We start from the raw sequence: 24,783 nt of genomic DNA, 5'->3' as shown, positions 1-24,783 counted from the left end.
CTTAGTCAGCCGGGAATTACCACACAAACAAATTTAAAGCGGGCTGACGTGGAAGTCATCCGGGCAACTAGAGGAATTTTCTACTTTCGGTTCGATTATAAATATTATAGGACAAGTCCAAATTTTATAGCACCAGGTTTGGGTGGTGTTGGCTATGGGACATTTAAAAAAAATAATTGAGTCTTGCCATACGTCACGTTGCGATAAATCACGCCACATTGTATTAGGCCCACATTATATCAGAAGTACATTACATTACATTTTATTATTAATGTATGTTCGAAACAATTGCCTTCTACTCTCGCGTGGTAATTTTGTAATATCCTAAACATTTTTACGAACCAATAATATTAGAGCACGTCTGGCTATTAGCTGGTTCTTATTTTAGTAACAAAAAACCCACAATTAATATTAAATGCGTCTGTAGCCTGTGCGCCGAAGAGAATACGACGTAAATCACAATGGCTCCAAGACTGTGTAGATGCTACGGATATTTCCACTGCAAGAACTGCGATCACGGGTGGGAAAGCTCCCAAGTGTACTGTGTTGCTGGTACTTTTAAAGTGAGTATAAAAGAGGGGGGAGGGTGAAGAAGAACAAGAAAAAAAACCCCACCTAGATTTTGTTTAACGTCATCTCAGCACCTTGTTTTAACCAGCGCCAAAAGAAGTCATACATACTAACTGTATTACTGATCATTTAAAAAGGCAGCAACGATTCCTTTATGATTATGTACTTTCCAACATAGTTTTTTTTAAATATACCAGTTGTAGAGTATTTATTGCAAAGGAAAATGACACGATGTGTTAACTGAGGTGTTTCGATCCTACGCTCTACGGATTAGCAAATATTTAATCTTTCAACTGATCAAACTGTTGGATAGTAAAGTAAATGAAAACCCCCAACATCTTGAACGATAAGGAAATGCGAATAAGGAGTGTACAGCTCAGTAGATCGGAGGTGGGGAGTGGAAGATCAATGCAAGGCACTTCACCACCTTATTTCATAATTGTATCATTCCTTTCAGAGCTGTATTGAGAACATAAATAGCTGTAGCGTGTGTCCAGGACAACCAGTTAATGTTATTAATAAAGTAAATCCATCGAATATATATCCTTAAACCGGGAGGTGGGGGGAGGGGGGGGGGGGGGGGGTAGGTGGGGGTGATGGAGATGATGCCTATAATAATAGTATTATCAACTATTAGACCGAACATACGTTTTGACCACAGGCATCCTAGTAAAGAGACCGGCCTTGGTGGCGTCGTGATTAGGCCATCGGTCAATAGGCTGGTAGGTACTGGGTTCGGATCCCAGTCGAGGCATGGGATTTTTAATCCAGATGCCGACTCCAAACCCTGAGTGAGTGTTCCGCAAGGCTCAATGGGTAGGTGTAAACCACTTGCACCGACCAGTGATCCATAACTGGTTCAACAAAGGCCATGGTTTGTGCTATCCTGCCTGTGGTAAGCGCTAATAAAAGACCTCTTGCTGCTAATCGGAAAGACTAGCCCATGAAGTGGCGACAGCGGGTTTCCTCTCAAAATCTATGTGGTCCTTAACCATATGTCTGACGCCATATAACCGTAAATAAAATGTGTTGAGTGCGTCGTTAAATAAAACATTTCTTTCTTTTCCTAGTAAAGAACGTTCAGGTCTGTTTATCAACACACCGAAACACTTCCATAGTTTGCACATGCATCACGCAGTTGCCCCGTACACGTGCATGTGGTGTCATTCTCGATTTTGACAATTTATGGAACATTATTTCTGTCAATCGTTTTTCATTCTGTTGATCATACAGTTGTTATTGTTTTGTTTTTAGTTAATTTTATTGTTTGAATTTGCGATTTACTGATAGAAAAACGTCAACTTTCAAATTTCACTTCTGACCCCAATCGTCCTTCAAGATCTTTGGTGGTCATAAAACCTACTGTAATACTGAACTACCGGTTGTAATGTTTGCAAAATTAATTGTCTATTATCATATACGCATTCCCCACAGCTAATATACCTTACAATTTTGACAATTGTAAATTCTTATTAGAGTTCCCCTACTTTTTTTGAAGAGTATATATATAAATCTGAAACTGGGGGCAGGCCGGGGTTGTTTGTTTTTTTAGGGGGGGGGGGGGGCGGTTATAATTATATATAATGATTGACTGCAAGATAATCCGAGTGTCCTAGGGCGCATTTTTTACATTACATCTGATATTTTAAGAACATTTCAAATTGGCATTTTCATTAGTTTGAAAATGGGACGGGACACAGGTTTTATAAAAACATCAATTCCAGACCATGCTTATTTGACCGATCTGTGAATAAGTTGTTAATCTGATAGACAGTTGAAACTTCAAAATAGTTTTCACAAACTTAGCTATATTCATGATGAATTGTACATGCACCCTAATAATTAATGACTAGAGCTCATTGGCGTAGCCAGGGTTTTATATTGGAGGGGGGAGGAGGAGGACCACACTATGTAAGTAAGTATGTATGTTTGTATGTATGTATGTATGTATGTATGTATGTATGTATGTATGATTTTATAAAATTTGATAGAGTAAAAAAAAAAAGGTTTGATTAGGGAGCACTTTCCCCGCGCCCTGCCTCGCTACGCCACTGCTAGAGCTGGTTGTACGTGTGCATTCTGTTCATTCCAGGTGTACTACAAACAGGCCTGTAAATACTGCAGACCAAAACAATACATTTTCCCGTACAGAGTCGAAGATCTGGAGTGTCCTCGTTGCAACATGGTCACCGGAGAATGCGAATGCTGCTACGACGATGACGACGACGATCGACACATCGACACACAAAAGCGCCACCTGGCGGAATTGTGTGGGAAGTGCCGAGCTGGATTCCCGTGTGGAAGAAACAACGACGTCGAGAGTTGCAACTTCTGTGGCTTGGGCATGACACACTGCCATTGCCGAGGAGGAGGAAACAGACGACGACGACGACGGCGATATTGAAATCTCGAATGAAGGCCGAGAATGAAAATTAAAAATGCTGGAGTGTATCACACGATCTACAAGATTTAATAATAATAATATTAATAAAACATCATAGAAATGTCAAGAACAGAAAAGAAAAAAAAGAAATATGAAATTTATTATTAAAGTTGAAACTTCCAGACAGAAGAATCAGTGAATACAATATTCACAAAAACGTTTTGATGTCAGCAGATAAAGTTGAACTCTGCAGTTTGATCTGTTTGGTGCTAGCTGCAGTTAGTGCACACAATATTTTGAAATCGGAATTCGTTTGGAAGCATTAAACATTAATTGCATGATGCTATTTGCACAACATGACCGTCTGACGGTAACAGTTATATAAAATACGACAAAGCAAAGAGTATTTAAAAACCCCCACCGAAACTTGTCATAATGGAAGACGATCTAAGTCAACATTCTCATTTTGTACTGTATTTTACTTGATACAAAGTCTTTGTACAAAAAAAACCCCTACCACCACCAGTGCGCCACCCCTACCAACAGTAAATTGTTTTCTGCATTGAAATCTTGACTGCTAGAAATGATCCATATTTCCTTACACAATTTTAGATTCAAATAAACCGTCACACGAACGAGTAAATCATAGTACAAAGGAAATATGATGGCAGTGTGTTTTATGGAATAGCTATAACTTGAACTGTGTATATATTTTGTATATTTATAACATTTATTCTCATACGCGTCGGGTGTGAGAGGGAGGCACCCGTCCCCCAACTCTCAAGATATTGCAAAGCAACCTGTTGCAAATCAAATTAATATAATATATATTATATATCTCTAGCTTCAAGTATATACAGATGAATTATTTTAGTACAGTACAAATACTTTTTAATATTAATAATAGATTAAAGAGACATTCCTGAGTTTGCTGCATTGTAAGATGTTTCCAAAAAAATTAAATATTTCTACGATTAAACTTGTATATTAAATATATTTTCTTGTTTAGAATATCAGTGTCTGTATGTTCAATGTGTTTCTGGTTGTCTTAATATTACAAGCCCAAACTGGATTTTGTCTTCAAGTAATTTCGTACGTACGAAAAAATATATTTTAGGAAATAAAATGAAATTTAACCTAATACAAATAGTAGAGCGATCAGAAACACATTTAATATACAGTCACTAATATTGTATGCAGAAAAATATGTTTGATGTGTAATTACAATCGTTAAAAAGTCTGTTTGTCGATACCATCTTAAAAATTGCAGCAAACTCAGGAATGTCCCTTTAATGAAAACCTACCGTTAATTAATTAATTATTGTTTGATGATTAGCAGTTTATGCCACACAAAATACATATAATGTCATTTACAAAATACAGATGGGAAAATTCGATTTAGTTTCTTAATATGTTATTAAATGTAATATATTTTTCAGTTCTTACTTTCTTTATAAGCACCTTATATATACTGGTAAACTGTGTTGGATTTACGAGACAACCCACTTATTCTAGTATTTGGTCATCTCGTTTGTTTAGGGTTTTTGGTTGATTTTGGGGGTGGGTTAATACATATATATATAGGCCTACACACGCACACGTGTGTGGACGTTTTCTAAGACATATTGTATTTAACACACTCCTATTTTCAGCAAGTTGTTAAACTGTTACAATTTACTTGTTATAAATAAACGTTGATGAAGTAGAACACTTGTTGGTGACCTTTTGCTTTTATTAGTAAAACTCACCATTTACGAGACGTTTTTCTGTGTCACAATATATATATATATATATATATATATATACACACATACATACATATACATACATCAATACATCAATACATACATAAATCCATCCATCAATCCATACATACAAAACACAAACTCTTTCTCTCTCTGTCTCTGTCTCTGTGTGTGTGTGTCTCTCTCTCTCTCTCTCTCTCTCTCTCTCTCTCTCTCTCTCTCTCTCTCTCTCTCTCTCTCACACACACACACACACGTACAAACAAAATGAGTAAATGGGTACTGGAGAGAGAGAGAGAGAGAGAGAGAGAGAGAGAGAGAGAGAGAGAGAGAGAGAGAGAGAGAGAGAGAGAGGGGAGGGACTCACACATATATAATATACTAACGGGAAAAAGTAACTGTGCATGATATAAAGTTTTATAAAATTACAGATTTTCTGAAATTACAGAAGAAAACAAAATTCAATACATATTTATGAAGACATTCTCTTATACGATTTGGTCATGATTTACCCGTCGCACGTGCATTTTATGCATGGTGCACATTTTTGTGTTATGCGTGTTTTTGGGCCGCATTATACACATGTTGTTTTTGAAAGTGAAAAACATACAATGGTTGTTTAACCATTTACTACTCAGAAAGGTTTAAACCACTTTCCAACGTTTTCGCGCCGTAGGTATGCTGCAAACGAAGTTGCCCAACGTTTTGATATACACCGAAACACGAGAATCTCTTTACGGAGATGTTATCAACAACAGGGCAACATTCAGGACTTGCCACGGGCCGGTCGTCCACGTGTGCCGTTAAGTTAACAAGATAACCACATTATACTGTTCACAGACGAGTCCAGGTTTCATCTGGACAGCTCTGATAGGCGTGCAAGGGTCCAATCTAATTAAAATTAGCTCCACTATTACATGTGGATCTAACACCAGCCAGTTGGAGCTCATGTCCACCAATCAAAACCTTACTTGCAGAATCCTGCCAGTGATTTAAAAATAATTTGAAAACATTCCGAATTATCCTGAGGGTATACGATATGTTTCATGTGAATTACGAATGCCTTATTTAGACCAGTAGAACTAATTTTAATCGGATTGCTAACAACACTGCGTAGTCCCCAATGTCCAGGTAACATTTCGTCTGTAAATAATAATTTAAATATTGACCAATCACACTTCGCCTTTTATAACGTTATTTGGGAGCATACAAATTCTAAAAATATCGGGCGAGTCTATTTTAGTGGCCGCAGTACAGCGAACCATACCAATACGTACGGGGTGGGTTATCAGTCTTCAATTTTACATTAAAAATTATTTATTTTATAAAATAAAACATGTTTTAAGGCATTCGTAATTCACACGAAACATATCGTATACCCTCAGGATAATTCGGAATGTTTTCAAATTATTTTTAAATCACTGGCAGGATTCTGCAAGTAAGGTTTTGTTTGGTGGACACGAGCTCCAACTGGCTAGTGTTAGATCCACATGTAATAGTGGAGCTAATTTTAATTAGATTGGCAAGGGTCTACAAATGTCAAGGGGAACGATTTGTCGACGCCTGCGTTATTTAACGTCAGCAGTTTGGAAACGGAAGTGTGATGGTTTAGGGTGGCATCACATCTCATGGACAAACACAACATGTCATTGTTAATGGCAATTTGACTGGTATGCGCTACCGGGGTGACATAATTCGACCTGAAGTTCTACCCTTTGTTGCAGCAGGACAATGCCCGCCCACACATCGCACGTGTTGTAACAGACTTTTTAAGACAACAGGACATTGCTGTACTACCCTGGCCGCCTGTTTCTCCAGACCTGTCACCAACTGAACATGGGATGAAACATGGCGAACAATATCCCACACGCCTTTTCAACCGTCTGGTATTGTCTATGCGTCGCCGTTGCCAAACCTCTATCAACACTAATGATGGTCACACACGATACTGACTCTGTGAATTAACGTTTCATAGCACCCCTCTTTTAGGCCGTGCCACACTGCCTAGCGTCAACATGTATGGGTTTTGAAGTTGAATTCTCAATAAGTAAACATTTATAACACGGATTACCAAACATCATGTGTTATTTTCTAAACTTAAAACCCCCCAATAACCACTGTTAATGATGCACATTTACTTTTTTGTGTTTATATACATATGCATATGCACATACATATACACATACACATACACATACATATACATATTATATATCGATCTTATTTGATATGGGGTTTTATAACGAAAGCAAAAATGTCAAGAAAGATGACAATGAAATCGAATATGGTGACACGCCACGCGTATGCTTGTTTTCCGGTCATTTGTGGAAACAAGCCACACAAAACAGCAATCAAACTAGTATCATAACGTTTTGTTACTTGTTATCATTGAAAAATCAGCCTTTGTTAAATATTTCACCATTAAAACAATTATATACACGTACGTACCAGTAATACATCTTTCTATTTCAAGCTTTTGTTTCAATACACTTTTAACAGGGTTGATGTCGAAGTTATTTTTCTAGATGTTTGTTCCATAAACAAAATATTTTATGTTGATAACCAGTTAAGAAAGTTAAATTAACAACAACAAAAAATAAACATATACCAAACGTGACATATTTCTTTATGAAATTAATTACAATAGGCTACCAGTTTCAATCAAGATCAGTTCTGTACTGCAAACAATAACATTTGAATCATATTTTTATATATATAGAATAGAAATTAACAATTCAATTTTAAGTTTAATCATTAATAATTTAATGCTGGTGTGCAACCTGCAATGTGGTACCAACAAAGGGAAATAACTCTAACATCTCATGGTCTATTATTGTTATTATTATTTTTAGCGATCCAACTGAAACTTAAACTAAATCTTATCGTTTAGTAACTGCCACATTTTGCAGGTAATACTATTAGCACAATGTCCGGACACGGGGACGGCCACGGCCACGGTCACAGCCACGACTGTGGCGGACACGGACACAACGGAACCGAGGACGTCCCCGATTCGGAAAGAATCGCTCAGTACAGTCTTTACGCGAAAATCGATTTGGAGAGAGTACAGTGTTTAAACGAAGTCGTTGATGGGTCCGGTAAAACAGTCTTTAAACCATGGGATCAGCGACTGCAGAAAGAAGAGGTGATTATTTTTTTATGTTTTCAACTGGCATGCACACCCTCGCCCCCAACCCAAACAAAGACAACAAACCCCCCACCCCCCAACCTGTCTGAGGTGGTGGATAAGGAATTTCCATGTTTTATTTGTTTATTTTAAAATAAATTTAAATGTCTTTTCCAACTAAAACTTATTTACAGCACAAACCCTTGCAGTTAACTTGAGCTAAGATCTAAGACTAAGGTTTGTTTTGTTTTGTTTAACACCACTAGGGCACATTGATTACACAAGGTCGCCTATATTGACAGCACATTATCGGCTATTGGATGTCAAACATATGGTAATTTTGACACAGTCATAGAGGAAACCCACTACATTTTTCTATTCTTTTATATGCACCATCCTACAGACAGGATAGCACATACCACAGCCTTTGATATACCAGTGACTCGTGGTGCACTGGCTGGAACGAGAAATAGCCCAATGAGCCCACCGATGGGGGTCGCTCCCAAACCGACTGCGCATCAAGCGAGTGCTTTACCACTCACATCTAAGATTGACAAGTACCTCCTGCTTTCTTTTGACTAAAGGTTGACAGGTCTGCTTGTACATCACAGAGCAATCGGTTTCAGGTTATCTTATACCGGTATGTCGCAAAGCAATTAATTTCGGTCCTGCATAGTTTATTGTATTGATTGGATATGGTGACCAGTTTATCACTGAACCAACCAATCACATGTCTCAAACATGATCTCAGACATATGTTGTTTTCTTATGGTTTATTCTAATAAACTTTAAATTTATTATTATATTTCATTTGTCTACTAATTAGAGATCAGAACCATATATTTTTCGAAGCTATCTTAGCACTACATGGTTTACAATATTACTGTTCTAAGATAGCTTTGAAAAATTAATGTCTAGGCTGTTTTATATACTAGTACGAAGAGTCTATAGGAATAACCAGTGATGTCACATTTTTTGTAAGGTGATATTTTAAAATTTTAACGTTTACAACTCTGCAATCATTGAATATTTATGCCTAAGAAAGCACAAGTTTTGAATTTAGTGTGTCATATTTACCCTGACATACACAACCGTTAATAATACTGACTATCTGTAACTGTTTGGACATCATACGTTATTCCTGTGGAGTATGACGTAGTAGTATTAGAAAAAAGAAAGAAAATGAGCAAATTTTAATCCGGTTGTGTTAAAAATGCACATGTACATTGTATAATGATAAATTCTATTAACTTTAATGTATTTTATTTGTCATTTCAGTTTGTTGAAAGTGATGCTGATGAAGAATTGCTGTTCAACATTCCGTAAGCTCTCCCAGTTGTACCTAAAGGGTTTAGGCTGTCATTCGACAAATTGCCAAATGTGAATTATAGATTGCATTTGGCATATTCATGTATGTTTCATTATTAATTTGCCAAAAAAGCTCATTCAAAAATAATGTGACTTTTATAGACCTATTGCATTTTAGCATAAACTAAAAATGAAACTTGACTTTGACTTTGACTACCTATTTTCTGACAAATTTGCAATCAAATTTCAAGTCTCAACAGCTTAACTCCTGTACACATATACAATTTTGGACGTATTTCCAATGTATTAATGTTAAATACTGGCAGATAATGTACACCAGGTATATAATCTTTGCCATCGATGACAAGCTTTGCTGACAGCAGTAATTTTCATCCAGCAGCACTAACGTGCCATTGGTGATGTTCCTGACCTATGACAATTTATAGCTCAACAACAGCAATTACTGTCAAAGAAGAAGAAGAAGGAAATGTTTTATGTAACGACGCGCTCAACACATTTCATTTACAGTTATATGGCGTCGGACATATGGTTAAGAATCACATATATTGAGGGAGGAAACCCGCTGTTGCCACTTCATGGGCTACTCTTTTTGATTAGCAGCAAGGGATCTTTTATATGCACTCTCGCATAGACAGGATAGCACATGCCACGGCCTGTGATGTACCAGTCATGGTGCACTGGTTGGAGCGAGAAATCAATTGCTATCGGTGCCGTCTTATAGTTCAGTGATCAGTCTAAAATTGAGTAACAACTATTATTTAACATTTTAGAATTGTGTAGCAATCTCTGAAACTTGCGTAGCAAATGATGATGCAATACTTAGCAGAATGTTCCCAGTGAATATCTTTGAACCATCTGGAATGATTTTAATTTCAGATTTACGGGGGTTGTCAAGTTGAAGGGGGTGATTATAATTGGAGGACAAGATGACAGTCACCCATCACGTATGAAACTGTGAGTTGATTTAAATACTAAATAAATGTTTTTTATCATTATCACGTCATAATGAGTTTTTATTTATTTATTAATAAATTGAGGGATAACTACACTCACCATTGCAATAGAATGAATGAATAAACGAATAAAGAAACAAATAAATGAATGAATGTTTGACATCATCTTAGCACAAACAGCTATTGGGTGTGAAAGAAAGGTAGCTATATGAATAGGAGTACATTTGAGAATTGTAAAAGTTGAGTAATGTTAATGGATTGATACCCCCACAAAAAAGAAGAAAAAATGAAATGCCAATAAAGAGTTTATACATTAATAAAACAGTGTAATAACTAATACAGAGTACAGACCTTTCTTTTTCCTTTCTTAAAATTTGTGATTAATTCTGAATGTCAGATTTTGTATTTTAGGGATATTCCACAATTGATCACACGTGGAGAGTGAAAGGCAATTTTTTTAATATACCAATAAAATAAAATGTATTTAAATCATGTATACATAGAAAAAAATGGTGGCATACCTGCCTGACAGTGACATAAAATAATAATAATGCCATTGTTATAGTGCCACCCATCCTCATGTGGCCAGTTCTCAAACATCCCTTAACAAAAGAAACCATTTACAGCATCAAGTATAGATGTTATGGAACCACGTATAGATAATGATGCACATGTAGAATAAATATTTTTTTTACATTTTCTTTTTCAGATTCAAAAACAAGCCGAACATGTCATTCGATGATGTTGGAATGGATGCAGAACAAGAGTTTGAGCTGTTTCCTGATCCTCAGGGAATGCTAGAATATTCTACTAAGTATGTCACAAACATTAAATATCTTTTTATACTCACTTTGTCAAAGAATGTACATTCATTTATGCATAAAGCATATTGAATCCTTTTTGTTTTGTTCTTTTTTTGCAAATACTTTTGCCAGTAAATCTACAAATAAAAATGGACTAGGTTTAACTAACTCTCGACTTGTTATATAACAGTAAGATTTTTGCAATTTCTAAACTCTTTAATACATATTTATTGATTGCTATAATGTGTAACTGTATTTGTGAATCAAGTCATACATTTTGTTTTTAATTCTTTTTTAAAGAGTTGCAAGATTCAACAATGTTGAACACCTCTCCATCTATTTCCCAGCAAACTTTGGCAATGACAGCACATTAGTCTACTACATTGGTCTAAGAGGTGACTTCATGGAGGTGAGTTGGGTTTAACTGGCAATGACAGCACGTTAGTCTACTACATTGGTCTAAGAGGTGACTTCATGGAGGTGAGTTGGGTTTAACTGGCAATGACAGCACGTTAGTCTACTACATTGGTCTAAGAGGTGACTTCATGGAGGTGAGTTTGGTTCAACTGGCAATGACAGCACGTTAGTCTACTACATTGGTCTAAGAGGTGACTTCATGGAGGTGAGATGGGTTCAATTGGCAATGACAGCACGTTAGTCTACTACATTGGTCTAAGAGGTGACTTCATGGAGGTGAGTTTGGTTCAACTGGCAATGACAGCATGTTAGTCTACTACATTGGTCTAAGAGGTGACTTCATGGAGGTGAGTTTGGTTCAACTGGCAATGACAGCACGTTAGTCTACTACATTGGTCTAAGAGGTGACTTCATGGAGGTGAGATGGGTTCAATTGGGTATGACAGCACGTTAGTCTACTACATTGGTCTAAGAGGTGACTTCATGGAGGTGAGTTGGGTTCAATTGGGTATGACAGCACGTTAGTCTACTACATTGGTCTGGGAGGTGACTTCATGGAGGTGAGATGGGTTCAGTTGGCAATGACAGCATGTTAGTCTACTACATTGGTATGGGAGGTGACTTCATGGAGGTGAGTTGGGTTCAACTGGCAATGACAGCCCATTAGTCTACTACATTGGTCTAAGAGGTGACTTCATGGAGGTGAGATTGGTTCAGTTGGCAATGACAGCATGTTAGTCTACTACATTGGTCTGGGAGGTGACTTCATGGAGGTGAGTTGGGTTCAATTGGCAATGACAGCATGTTAGTCTACTACATTGGTCTGGGAGGTGACTTCATGGAGGTGAGTTGGTTTCAATTGGCAATGACAGCACGTTAGTCTACTACATTGGTCTGGGAGGTGACTTCATGGAGGTGAGTTGGTTTCAATTGGCAATGACAGCACGTTAGTCTACTACATTGGTCTGGGAGGTGACTTCATGGAGGTGAGTTGGGTTAAACTGGCAATGACAGCACTTTAGTCTACTACATTGGTCTGGGAGGTGACTTCATGGAGGTGAGATTGGTTCAGTTGGCAATGACAGCATGTTAGTCTACTACATTGGTATGGGAGGTGACTTCATGGAGGTGAGTTGGGTTCAACTGGCAATGACAGCCCATTAGTCTACTACATTGGTCTAAGAGGTGACTTCATGGAGGTGAGATGGGTTCAATTGGCAATGACAGCACGTTAGTCTACTACATTGGTCTAAGAGGTGACTTCATGGAGGTGAGTTTGGTTCAACTGGCAATGACAGCATGTTAGTCTACTACATTGGTCTGGGAGGTGACTTCATGGAGGTGAGTTGGGTTCAATTGGCAATGACAGCATGTTAGTCTACTACATTAGTCTGGGAGGTGACTTCATGGAGGTGAGTTGGTTTCAATTGGCAATGACAGCACGTTAGTCTACTACATTGGTCTGGGAGGTGACTTCATGGAGGTGAGTTGGTTTCAATTGGCAATGACAGCACGTTAGTCTACTACATTGGTCTGGGAGGTGACTTCATGGAGGTGAGTTGGATTAAACTGGCAATGACAGCACTTTAGTCTACTACATTGGTCTGGGAGGTGACTTCATGGAGGTGAGATTGGTTCAACTGGCAATGACAGAGGTGACTTCATGGAGGTGTTAGTCTAATTGGCAATGACAGCACGTTAGTCTACTACATTGGTGTGGGAGGTGACTTCATGGAGGTGAGTTGGGTTCAACTGGCAATGACAGCACATTAGTCTACTACATTGGTCTGGGAGGTGACTTCATGGAGGTGAGTTGGGTTCAATTGGCAATGACAGCACGTTAGTCTACTACATTGGTCTAAGAGGTGACTTCATGGGGGTGAGTTGGGTTCAACTGGCAATGACAGCACGTTAGTCTACTACATTGGTCTGGGAGGTGACTTCATGGAGGTGAGTTGGGTTCAATTGGCAATGACAGCACGTTAGTCTACTACATTGGTCTGGGAGGTGACTTCATGGAGGTGAGTTGGTTTCAATTGGCAATGACAGCACGTTAGTCTACTACATTGGTCTGGGAGGTGACTTCATGGAGGTGAGTTGGGTTCAATTGGCAATGACAGCATGTTAGTCTACTACATTGGTCTGGGAGGTGACTTCATGGAGGTGAGTTGGGTTCAATTGGCAATGACAGCATGTTACTCTACTACATTGGTCTGGGAGGTGATTTCATGGAGGTGAGTTGGGTTCAATTGCTAATATCCTGGGCCCTGTTTTACGAAGCGATCTTAGCGTTAAGATGACCTGAAGTGCATAACTCTCTAATGCACTTACGATGATCTTGGTGCTATGATTGCTTCATAAAACAGGGCTCTGAACTCTTGGCCAAATTATGTTTACTGGCCTTTTAAAACATTAACTGTCTTTACATCAATGTGGTTTTAAACACCATGATTGTCTGGAGCTACAAAGTCAGTATTAGTACACCTTTTGGCAAGTCATTCATAAGCATACAAGACGGGAGCCTGAAGAAAATCCTCAAATTCTGGCAAAAACAATAGAAAAATTCAGGTAAAATGTGTTGGCCTGAATGCTTTTCACTATCTATTTTCATCATGCATTCTACCCACAATATTAGTTGTAATCAATGTAAACATGCTTGGCGATTTGTTTGCAACTGTATATAGCTGTTTGGCAGTAATGCTAATATGAATCAACATTGTAATCTACATTTGGGGACTTTTTGTTTAATTCGGGCAAAAATCAGCCTGTCCTCCCTTACAAAAAATGGGAGCCCATGCGCCTATGAGGTCATTTGAAGTTAAAGATGGCGAATCAGATCGCACCTGCAACAGTTAATTCCAGTGGTTGAAACACTGCTGTCCCAACTGTGTTTTTGCTGGTCAACATCACCACAGGCTGGAAAATCGTTTTGTCTGCCGTTCCTTTGGACAGGCAATTATTTAGTTTTTGTACTTTATGATAATGTTTGGTCTGGAAGGTTTTGATTCAGTCGAGCGAAGTATGTAGTTTGCCGGTCTGAATGTTTGGCAGGAATTTCAGTCAGTTTTGACCACTGCTAACTAAATATACACATAGAAATTTATTAAGCACTTCTTAAAATAATGAAGGACACAAATTTACCGTTTTATAAAAATGCAAGTTTTGTGTGATATATCCGTAGAAACGAATTCTATCTAGAAGACATTCTGGCATCATTAGAGGCTGGAAGTGGAAGTAGTAAAAACTGTTACCTCTTGATCATATATTATACTGGGGGAATGAAAGAAGGGTAGGGGCAGTCATCTGGGTATGTGGCAGTTCCACTGGCTACCGACGTTTTGGACTGGGGTTGTCTTTATGAGATTACAATTCATGATTTTTTGTGCTGGGTTGTCATTAAACATTCATTTATGTTCAGGATATCCCGTTATCTGTTTAGTCATAACTAGGTATATTGTACACATACATGTAGGTACTTCCTACCATATGACAAACTGTTAAAAACCCACCATACAGTTTCCTATTTTAAATACTCCTTCTCATACATCAACCTAACCTCCCACACTGATTGCAGTCCCCCCCCCTCCTAACTAAAATGGACTGATCCTTCCCACAACAAAGAATGGAATGTTCCACTTTGACAAGAGCATTTACTGTATTTTAGTCACATGACCTGTACCACTTTTCTCCCCTGCCTGTTAACGATTCTGGTTGGGCTGCTGGTGCTCTTTTGCGTCTGCCAGTGCAGGCGGTCCCGTCTTCCACCCACCCCGATTCTTTCCTGTCCTTAACGGAGGAGCCAGCTGAGGCTGGCACCTGCACTCATGACAGCTTGCTCTGATCTGACCCGACCACTTTTCTTGTCCACCACTAAACTATGGAAGGAGAGAGCCAGGGATGTAACTGGAAATAATGGTTTCCCTTATTTTGTTTTATTGAGTACCAGTACTCTAGACTATGCCACCACCCCCCAACTCCCCCGCAAAAAAACCTTCCTGGCTACATAAGAGAATAATACATGAGTGGCTGTTAAATACCATTTATCTCACAAGTTGTTTTAAAATGAGCGAAAGAGAGTTTGATACCTTTTTAAATGAGTTGTGAGATAAATGGCGTCTAACGGACACAAATGTAGTATTCTGTTTCTTACATATCCTCAAAAACCAAGTTTTAAGCAAATTTTAACATCTTTTTCGACTAAAAATTATTTATAGCCACTGCACTTGTAGCTAACTTACGCATCACAGACCCATGATTGTCAGGTTAACTATATGACACAATGTAATCGATTTCCATCATGTAGTTTTTCACTGGATGTATGGCAGTGGTGACCTGTTCATCACCTAGGAGCAGCCAGTCATATATCCTGAAATTGGTAACACAAGTACATGTGTAAACAACCAATATGTTATCAAAAATAATGCATGGTGTTCTCACCAACGGGTGATGAGGCGGGTTGTAGCCCAGTGGTAAAGCATTTGCTTGATACGCGGTCGGTCTAGGATCAATTCCCGTTGGTGGACCCATTGGGCTGTTTTTCGTTCCATCCAGTGCACCACGACTGGTATATCAAAGGCCGTGGTATGCACTATCCTGTCTGTGAGATGGTGCATATAAAAGATCCTTTGCTGCTAATCGAAAATAGCCCATGAAGTGGCGACAGTGGGTTTCCTCTCTCAATACCTGTGTGGTTTTTAACTATTATAACCGTAACCATGTGTTGAGTGTGTCGTTACATAAAACATTTCCTTTCCTTTCCTCATCAACAGGTGTGTAAGAAACCAGTGTACTTCACCGCACACACCTAATATACTGGTACTCATCTTGCCCTATTCCAGATTTTGCTGAACTGAATGTACACATTTATTTTTTATTTTTTTCAAGTTGCTATCAATGTACATGTACTTCATTTTTGTTGTTGCAGGCTCGCAGACATGAAGTTACAATCTGTGCATATGAAACGCGTGCTAACATTGCTGACCACAAAACAAACATTATGGATGGTGTGGGGCACATTGTAAAATGAGATTTCACGATTCCTAATACATGTGCCAGGTGATGTGATATATTACCTGACAACAATATAAAAGCATTGTACCGGTGTCTGCAGTTTTTTAATCTACCATGCTGTGCAGATTCATTGTTCGCTGAACCATAATTTAAATGTTACCGATTTGGTGGCCCAAACTGTGTTAATTTAAGTTAATTTTTCAATAAATTTTAAAATAAAATTGAACTTCTATCTGTTGCTTTGTGATTCATGCCGGTAACATATATAGTAAACATGCATGTCTGGATTAAATCTTAATGACTATGCCAAAAAGACATGGCATGGATATTGGCTGCTTGAAAATGATGGGTTAATCGGCCAGGAAATCTGCTTCAAGATGGGTTTTGTTTTAGATTATTTGCTTCCACAACAGACATGATTATCACATACTGTGGCCCTCGATATACCAGGCACTGCATGAACGTCAATGAATATTGCGAACACTCATCTCTTTAGTCCAGCAAAGTACTAGTAGGTGCACCACGACTGGTATATCAAAGGCCGTGGTATGCACTATCCTGTCTGTGAGATGGTGCATATAAAAGATCCTTTGCTGCTAATCGAAAATAGCCCATGAAGTGGCGACAGTGGGTTTCCTCTCTCAATACCTGTGTGGTTTTTAACTATTATAACCGTAACCATGTGTTGAGTGTGTCGTTACATAAAACATTTCCTTTCCTTTCCTCATCAACAGGTGTGTAAGAAACCAGTGTACTTCACCGCACACACCTAATATACTGGTACTCATCTTGCCCTATTCCAGATTTTGCTGAACTGAATGTACACATTTATTTATTTATTTTTTCAAGTTGCTATCAATGTACATGTACTTCATTTTTGTTGTTGCAGGCTCGCAGACATGAAGTTACAATCTGTGCATATGAAACGCGTGCTAACATTGCTGACCACAAAACAAACATTATGGATGGTGTGGGGCACATTGTAAAATGAGATTTCACGATTCCTAATACATGTGCCAGGTGATGTGATATATTACCTGACAACAATATAAAAGCATTGTACCAGTGTCTTCAGTTTTTTAATCTACCAAGCTGTGCAGATTCATTGTTCGCTGAACCATAATTTAAATGTTACCGATTTGGTGGCCCAAACTGTGTTAATTTAAGTTAATTTTTCAATAAATTTTAAAATAAAATTGAACTTCTATCTGTTGCTTTGTGATTCATGCCGGTAACATATATAGTACACATGCATGTCTGGATTAAATCTTAATGACTATGCCAAAAAGACTGGCATGGATATTGGCTGCTTGAAAATGATGGGCTAATCGGCCAGGAAATCTGCTTCAAGATGGGTTTTGTTTTAGATTATTTGCTTCCACAACAGACATGATTATCACATACTGTGGCCCTTGATATACCAAGCACTGCATGAACGTCAATGAATATTGCGAACACTCATCTCTTTAGTCCAGCAAAGTACTAGTACTAGCTTTGGGGTGGAGCACAGTACTGGGGCACAAACTCCAACCTATCAGCACTAGTGGCACAATAATACTGAACAATGCAAATAACGATGCATGCTGCAGTTCAAGTGGTTCTTGATCGCCTTCATTTTGAAGGGTTGATGTTACAGATTTAATTTGAAAGATGAACAACCTAAATTGAATTGATTCCTATCATTGTTTAATGAATTCTTACTCAAGGTTTAAACATTACAGCATATTTCTCACAGAGTCGTGTTTATTATTGAAATCAAATATTACTTAGATTTTATTGTTTAAATTATCCTTGTCTGTACATCCGAAGTGTTTCTGGTCATCTTCAGTGGTGTTTGTAATACCATGAAATGCATTTTTCATATTCATAAAGTGCACATACAGGGTTTCTGCCAGAGGATAAAATGGGTATGGCGTCGTACCCAAAATGTTTGGATTTCTTTCTTTTTTTAAGTTCACCTTTTGACCAAATTAATGACTCTTTTTTACATTTATGTATAATTTTCTTAACCATAACCCTAAACCTAACCCATTTTCTTTCTGGGGGAGACCCCCATACCCCCTGTCACACATTGTAAATATTCAATTCCATGGCGCCATACCGTAAAATTTCTTTCTGGCAGAAACAATGACATACCTCTAAGATGTAATGATTATGGAGACTAGTTGTAGTCCGTTTTTAAGGATATTTCCCATTTCAACATCAGACTCTTTAGTTTACTCTATTTTAAGTTTATCCAGATGTGTTACAGATCTGTAGATTAAACAAACTTTGGGTGTATTTTCCCAGATTAAAACTAGGGTCTGCAACTATAATTCAATGTTAATTTTGTGTAGGACTACCGATAGTAAAATCTTTAAAAAAGAAGAAGAAGTAAAATCTTTAAAAAAGAAGAAGAAGTCAGATGTTAAGTAATATGCAACTTTAATGTCATGACTTCATAAGCTGGTGGATGTTTTGCAGATTCTCTATTAGATCCTGGTAGTTGAACTTGTCTGGTGTATGGTTGAACTGCCACACCAGGTTGAACTTGGCAGTGCCGGGTCCATAGTACAAGGCCATCTGGTTTACTAGGCTTAACGCCTCTTGTAGATTCTGCAACAAATTCATATTGATTAAAATAATGTGATTTCTATCTTCACATCAACAAAACAGATAATTATCAGCTGTCTTAAACATTTCAAACGAATTGGTACTGAAATATTAATTTTTATCTGGCAGAGTTCTATTACTATAGAATTTTAATCTCATTGATGTTGCACTGCTTCAACTATTGACTGGATAGAACAAACATTCTGAGAGTATTGCTTCAGCAATATACACTAAAGCATACATGTCCCTATCGTATCGCACTTTTCCCCTAAGTTCATGGACCATAACTCTTTCAAAGTGAAAATTCCAAATCGAACGGAGTTATGTCCCTTGGATAAACTTCCATGACAAAAATCAGTAAATACCTATGAAAGGCAAACTTGATCAAGGTATGTATAAAATTACAGCTCCATATTATGTTATGCAAAAAAAGAGAAGAAAACTATATGTGGGACAGAAAGACTGAGATGGAACGAATAGTTCCATTTGATTGGACTGGTAGGGAATTAATGAAGGAAATAGGAAAAAACTAATATGCATGCATGCACAAACACAATACTTCTGATATACATGCATTATTTGATTACTTACTAGTTGGCTGCTGTCATATTGTCCATTCATCAAAACAATACCTGTCAATGATAACACAAATTAATATAATTGGAATACGAGACACATTTTTTGCTGAAATATAGTTATGTTTATAATATAGATTAGCACAGAATACATGTGTTAAACATTATGACTAATTAAAGTTAAAACGTTACAAAATCATAAAGTTAGTCGTACAGTCTAATGATATACTAAATGCAGGGCTCGAACTTAAGAATTTATTTCCCACGGCAATTTTTAAAAGAATTGCCATGAATGAAACAGTCCACCGACGGCAATTTTGAGCCTGCCTATGGCAATTTTTTTTAAAGTGACATTTGCAGCAAATAAACCTGACTGAAAGGCTATCTTGTTATATGTAGACATCATTTAAATGTGTAAATGTTAAATATTGGCAGATAATGTACACCAGGTGTATACATTTCGCCATTGTCGAGGAAGCTTTATCGATGGCACAAAAATGCCATCAGTGATGCTCTCTACCTACAGCAATTTATATCTCAAGGACGGCAATTGTCATCGGTGCCGTCGTTAGTTCAAGCCTTGAAATGTACATAAGTTAATAGTAGAAATATCTGATGTACTCATGATAAGTTAGTACAGTAATGGCATTAGGGCCATATCTCCCATTTAATTTGTGCATTTATTTATAGGCTGCTATGATAAATATATTTACTGATTAAAAAAGAAAAAGCTTGTAGATCTGAAAAAAAGTTCCAATAGAAAGACATAACTTAACCTATTTAGTGTGTGTGTGTGTGTGTGTTAGTGAATGTCCAATACAGACACGTTTAATGGCTAATGTAAGATTGTGTAACATAAGACTAGTTTACCTTTCTCTTTCTGAAATTCAGTGTAGTGTATCAGCGTCAGACATGGCGGTGCATTTTCCTTCAGTTTCTAAAAAAAAAAATAATAATAATAATACTGTAGAGAATAACTGAGTACTGTCTTAAGATATCGACGTTATCCTGTGATGGTTAGAATGGCAAATGCCACGAAGCTCTGCTGAGGTTGAAGGGGATTTTAAGTTTCTAAAATACATTTGCCTACATCACTTTTAAAAATATTAAAACAAATACCATAAAAAACATCCAGACAATGTGCTTGTGGGTACTGAAGATAGTTTACATACAATCAAACCTGTGTAGAGTATTCACCAAAGAGGTGGCCACAGGCACACATTCAACTATTTAATATATATTTAGAGATCAATGCATTATTGACAGAATAACCTGTATTTAGTTTACACTTGAACAGTATGCATGAGGCAAGAGGTTAGTCTAAACCTTCAAATAAAACCAAGCCACTAATACTTGTGTACTATCAAATATATTTTTGAATGAGGAGCAAAGATAAAAACCCTCTTTATTTTTCTTACCTGATACATTGCCAATGGTGTAAAATAAACCTCATTTCCAGATATTTGTGACAGCAAAAATTCATAACCATCCTCTCTGGGCAATGGATAAATAAACTAAAAATAAATAAATAAAACCAAATTCCTGTGTAAAATAAACCTCATATCAAGATATTTGTGACAGCAAAAATTCATAACCATCCTCTCTAAGTAATGGATAAATAAACTAAAAATAAACAAGCATTATGTGTCTCCTAAGTTCAAGAGCCATAACTGCCAAATATGTGTATATTGCCAAGAAATTCAAACTTGATATGATACAGTACACGATAAAGCTATACACAAAATGTCAGCTCAGATAATAAATAAATAAAAACAAATTCCACAGAAATACACTGGTTAACAGCATGAACTAATCAGTTACATAAATTGTGTTAAATATAATGTACAGGTTTTAGTATGTTACTACAAAGACAGCATCACAATGGACACAATAACCAGTACTACAGTAAGCATGTCAAAAAGAACAGCTACAATGTATATTCTTATGAGTATGGTCAGGTGTGTGTGTGGGTCAGGGGTCAGACCCCCTTGCCCACTTCAAGCAAAGTTTCTTCTTCTTTTGTTTTCAATATATTTTCCAGGGGAGTATAATTCAACAATGGTCTCAATAAACTCTGCTCGCCACAGTCAAGACACCCCCTGCAAAAATTCCTACACATCTGCCTGATAATTTGATTTTATGAGTACTCAAAATGGTTATAATGATATAAGTACAGTGAACTCTGTTCCAACCAACATCTGTGTAAACTGAATTTCTTTGTACATTAAACATATTCTTGTTCAATGAGAATAGTTTGAATGAAATCTATCTAATCGAACACTGTGTGTATGCTGGTGCATTTTGGAAGTCTACTATAAGGAGCACCATGTATGGCAACCACCTGTCTTAAAAAAGACACTTCATAGTTTTGCTCCCATTTTACCTCTGTTTAGAAAATACCTTTCTATAAAGATCATTTTAGGTACAGACTAGACCCACACCCAAATCTCGGTTTGGTTATGTACCCTCTGAGCCCTGCTGCTGGTTTGGATGAACCATGTACGGTAAGTTTCAAGAATGACATTTGTAGTTAGGTTTGACTGTACACTATCACTAAAATATAAAAGATTCTTACCACTGGAGCAATCTGAGACTTGGTAATAAGATTCACATAATCTTCTTCCTGTAATGAAAAACAACAACATTGTATTGTAAATATAGCCCTTTTGAGAATACAATAGAATAGAATAGAACAGAACAGAATATATGTTTAACGACACCCCAGCACGAAAAATACATCAGCTGTTGCGTGTTAAACTATGGTAAATGCAAAAATAATCCCTTTTGAGAAAGCAAACCTTTCAAAAATCCTTTGTTTATTATCCAGGATGTGCACAGCATCAGTGGCCTATCTTGGACAAAACTGGTGAAGTCAGAGGTTGTGTCCATAACAGGAAGCATGCCAAATATTACAACAACAAAAAAAACAAAAAAAATATTACCCACACCCACAGAACCTCTGTGATTTTTAAAGTCTAGACTCAATCTCTAATGACGTCACATGCATACAATTTGTATGGTGCTGTCATGAGTGCATAAATCATTGGACATAAGGCAGGTTGGTACTGAGTTTGCATCCCAGTACGGGGGGTGGGGGTGGTGGGTGTGGGTGTGTGTGTGGGGGTGTGTGGTGGTGTCCATTGGGCTATTTCTCGTTCCAGCCAATGCACCACGACTTGTATTTCAAAGGCTGTGGTATGTACTACCCTGTCTGTGAGATGGTGCATATAAAAGATCCCTTGCTGCTAATCGAAAAGAGTAGCCCATGAAGTGGCGATAGCGGGTTTACTCCCTCAATACCTGTGTGGTCATTAACCATATGTCCACAAATAAAATGTGTTGTGTCGTTAAATAAAATATTTCCTTCCTTCCTTCCCAGTACTGGGTCCCATCCAGAACATGTTTAACGACTCAATAGGTAAGTGTAAGGCCACTGCACTAACTTCTTTTTCACTAACCACTAAATAATGGACTGTCCTGGACAGACAACCCAGATAGCTGAGGTGTGGCCAGGACAGTGTGCTTGAACCTTAATTCGATAGAAGCACAAAAATAAATATAAATGAATGAAAATTAATGGACACATGGAGAGGTGTTAGACCATTGCACTGACTTCTCCCTCCCTAACAACTAACCATAGCTCATGTTACAAGAACACACTACTGTGAAAACTGTCCTGTTGAGAAATCAAACATATGTACATGCAGCGGGTATGTACATACTGGGATTTATTTCTAAAATTTGACTCGATGCCCATGGCGTTGACTGTGGTAATTTTTGTGTCGTTTTACAAAACGGAAGAGGGAATTTTAATCTTATTAAACCAAGTTAGATTTTAAAATAGTAATACTATACATATACATATATGCATGTACTAGTTTATTCAAATGAATATATCTATTTTGCATTATGAAATGTTATGGGTGAGGGAAGAGGTGCTGTCAAGTGTTACATATCGATATCAAAATATATCTGTATATAATAATAAATAAAATGAATATCTACATTCAGATTGGGAATGTTTTAGTCCAAAATTGGGAATAAAAAAACGATGTAGCCTTTTGTGAATGGTGGGGAATGATGCCGATTATCAGTCTACAAATATGGGTGATAAACCCCTGATATATCTTTGTTAGAACAAGTAACTAGTAATAAAAATATAGCTCTTTGGTAATATAAATAATAGGTAAAAACATGTCTTAGTAAAATTAACTTGACTAATTAAGGTATTCCAAAATTGCAATGCTATGCTTAAAAAAAAGCTATAATTTATTACACTAGTACTGTATTGTTTAATGACCATATATAGCAACCTATTCAATAAGATCCTATTAACTTTTACACATCTCTACATATATATAATTATATATATGCTATTTATCAACACCTGGTTTATGCAAATTTTCGATTCTCATAAGCCAGTCCTTGTTTCCAGTATTCCAATTAATAATTTTAGTACAGTACTAGGTTAAATAAATGCAAACGGTATAAACACAATACAATATCTTATAGCCAAGAAAAAAGCTTGTGGTGATGCATTTTTGAATTGGTTGCATATTTCAAGAAACAATTTTTAACATGTTGTCTTAACCAATAGTAATGAAGATGTACATGTACCTTGACTACAGAGTAAATGCAGTCTTTCTTACTGTGATATTCTTTCCACAACTGAAACAAAGAAAACAAGGTTATCACAGATGCCTGTATTAAATGGGATGTGAGCAGGAAAACATTGATTGCTGGCTAGCACTAAGAGGTGGACATCAACAATTATAATTATGCAAAAGTTTTACTACAAAAAGGTACAGTACTAATTTAATAATTTACATGTATACACAATGCAGCAGGGAATACCTTGAACAACTGCAAACAATAGCACATTTCTGTAAATAAACATAACCATTACAATAAGTGTATGAGACAGAGAGGCCCAACCAATGCTGGAGCAAATCCTCAAATTCAGACAACAACGATAGTGATATTTGGGTAAAGTTAGCTGCACTGAAACCATTTTACCATGTATTTCCATCATTCTACCCACAATATTAGTTATAATCCATGTAATCACACAGTGATTCAATTACAGCCCCATATAGCTGTTTGGTAGTAATGCTAATTTATATGAATAAGTGTTGTTATCCAGATTCTGGCATTGTTGTTTAATTCAGGCAAAATAATTCAGGTAAAAAAAGCTTACCCCACTCCCCCCCTCCTTTCAAACATGGGAGCCCATACCCCTAGGATCATTTTTAATTTTAAGTATCATTTTAAATTAATAT

General features: G+C 37.1%; 3 protein-coding genes across 3 annotated transcripts in view; 2 read left to right on the top strand and 1 right to left on the bottom strand.

Moving 5' to 3' along the window:
• The first annotated feature begins 147 nt into the window (after positions 1-147).
• On the top strand, positions 148-3,963 carry LOC121375406 (ZAR1-like protein). Its single transcript, XM_041502841.1, has 2 exons — positions 148-563; positions 2,663-3,963. Exons 1-2 carry the CDS (start codon positions 462-464, stop codon positions 2,972-2,974), a joined length of 414 nt encoding a protein of 137 aa, XP_041358775.1. The 5' UTR covers positions 148-461; the 3' UTR covers positions 2,975-3,963.
• Positions 3,964-7,507: 3,544 nt separating this feature from the next.
• LOC121376163 (PITH domain-containing protein GA19395-like) lies at positions 7,508-17,544 on the top strand. The gene is made up of 6 exons (XM_041503972.1): positions 7,508-7,843; positions 9,104-9,147; positions 10,031-10,108; positions 10,817-10,921; positions 11,211-11,319; positions 16,252-17,544. The coding sequence occupies exons 1-6, from the start codon at positions 7,625-7,627 to the stop codon at positions 16,351-16,353; spliced, it is 657 nt and encodes a 218-aa protein (XP_041359906.1). The 5' UTR covers positions 7,508-7,624; the 3' UTR covers positions 16,354-17,544.
• Positions 17,545-18,744: 1,200 nt separating this feature from the next.
• The window catches only part of LOC121375389 (ATP synthase mitochondrial F1 complex assembly factor 1-like), a 10,129-nt gene continuing 4,090 nt past the window's right edge, over positions 18,745-24,783 (bottom strand). Inside the window, exons 5-10 of the mRNA XM_041502812.1 lie at positions 24,122-24,172; positions 22,080-22,127; positions 20,923-21,018; positions 20,375-20,441; positions 19,521-19,561; positions 18,745-18,932 (exon numbers count right to left, since the gene is read on the bottom strand). Of these exons, the coding sequence (XP_041358746.1) occupies positions 18,768-18,932; positions 19,521-19,561; positions 20,375-20,441; positions 20,923-21,018; positions 22,080-22,127; positions 24,122-24,172 (468 nt within the window). The 3' untranslated portion in view covers positions 18,745-18,767. The remainder of the gene's footprint in view (positions 18,933-19,520; positions 19,562-20,374; positions 20,442-20,922; positions 21,019-22,079; positions 22,128-24,121; positions 24,173-24,783) is intronic.

The sequence above is a fragment of the Gigantopelta aegis genome, chromosome 6, assembly GCF_016097555.1.
Source record: "Gigantopelta aegis isolate Gae_Host chromosome 6, Gae_host_genome, whole genome shotgun sequence".
In the NCBI taxonomy this organism is placed as follows: Eukaryota; Metazoa; Mollusca; class Gastropoda; order Neomphalida; family Peltospiridae; genus Gigantopelta; species Gigantopelta aegis.
The sequence above is the reverse complement of the archived record's forward strand: the minus strand, read 5'-3'. Positions and strand labels throughout refer to the sequence as shown.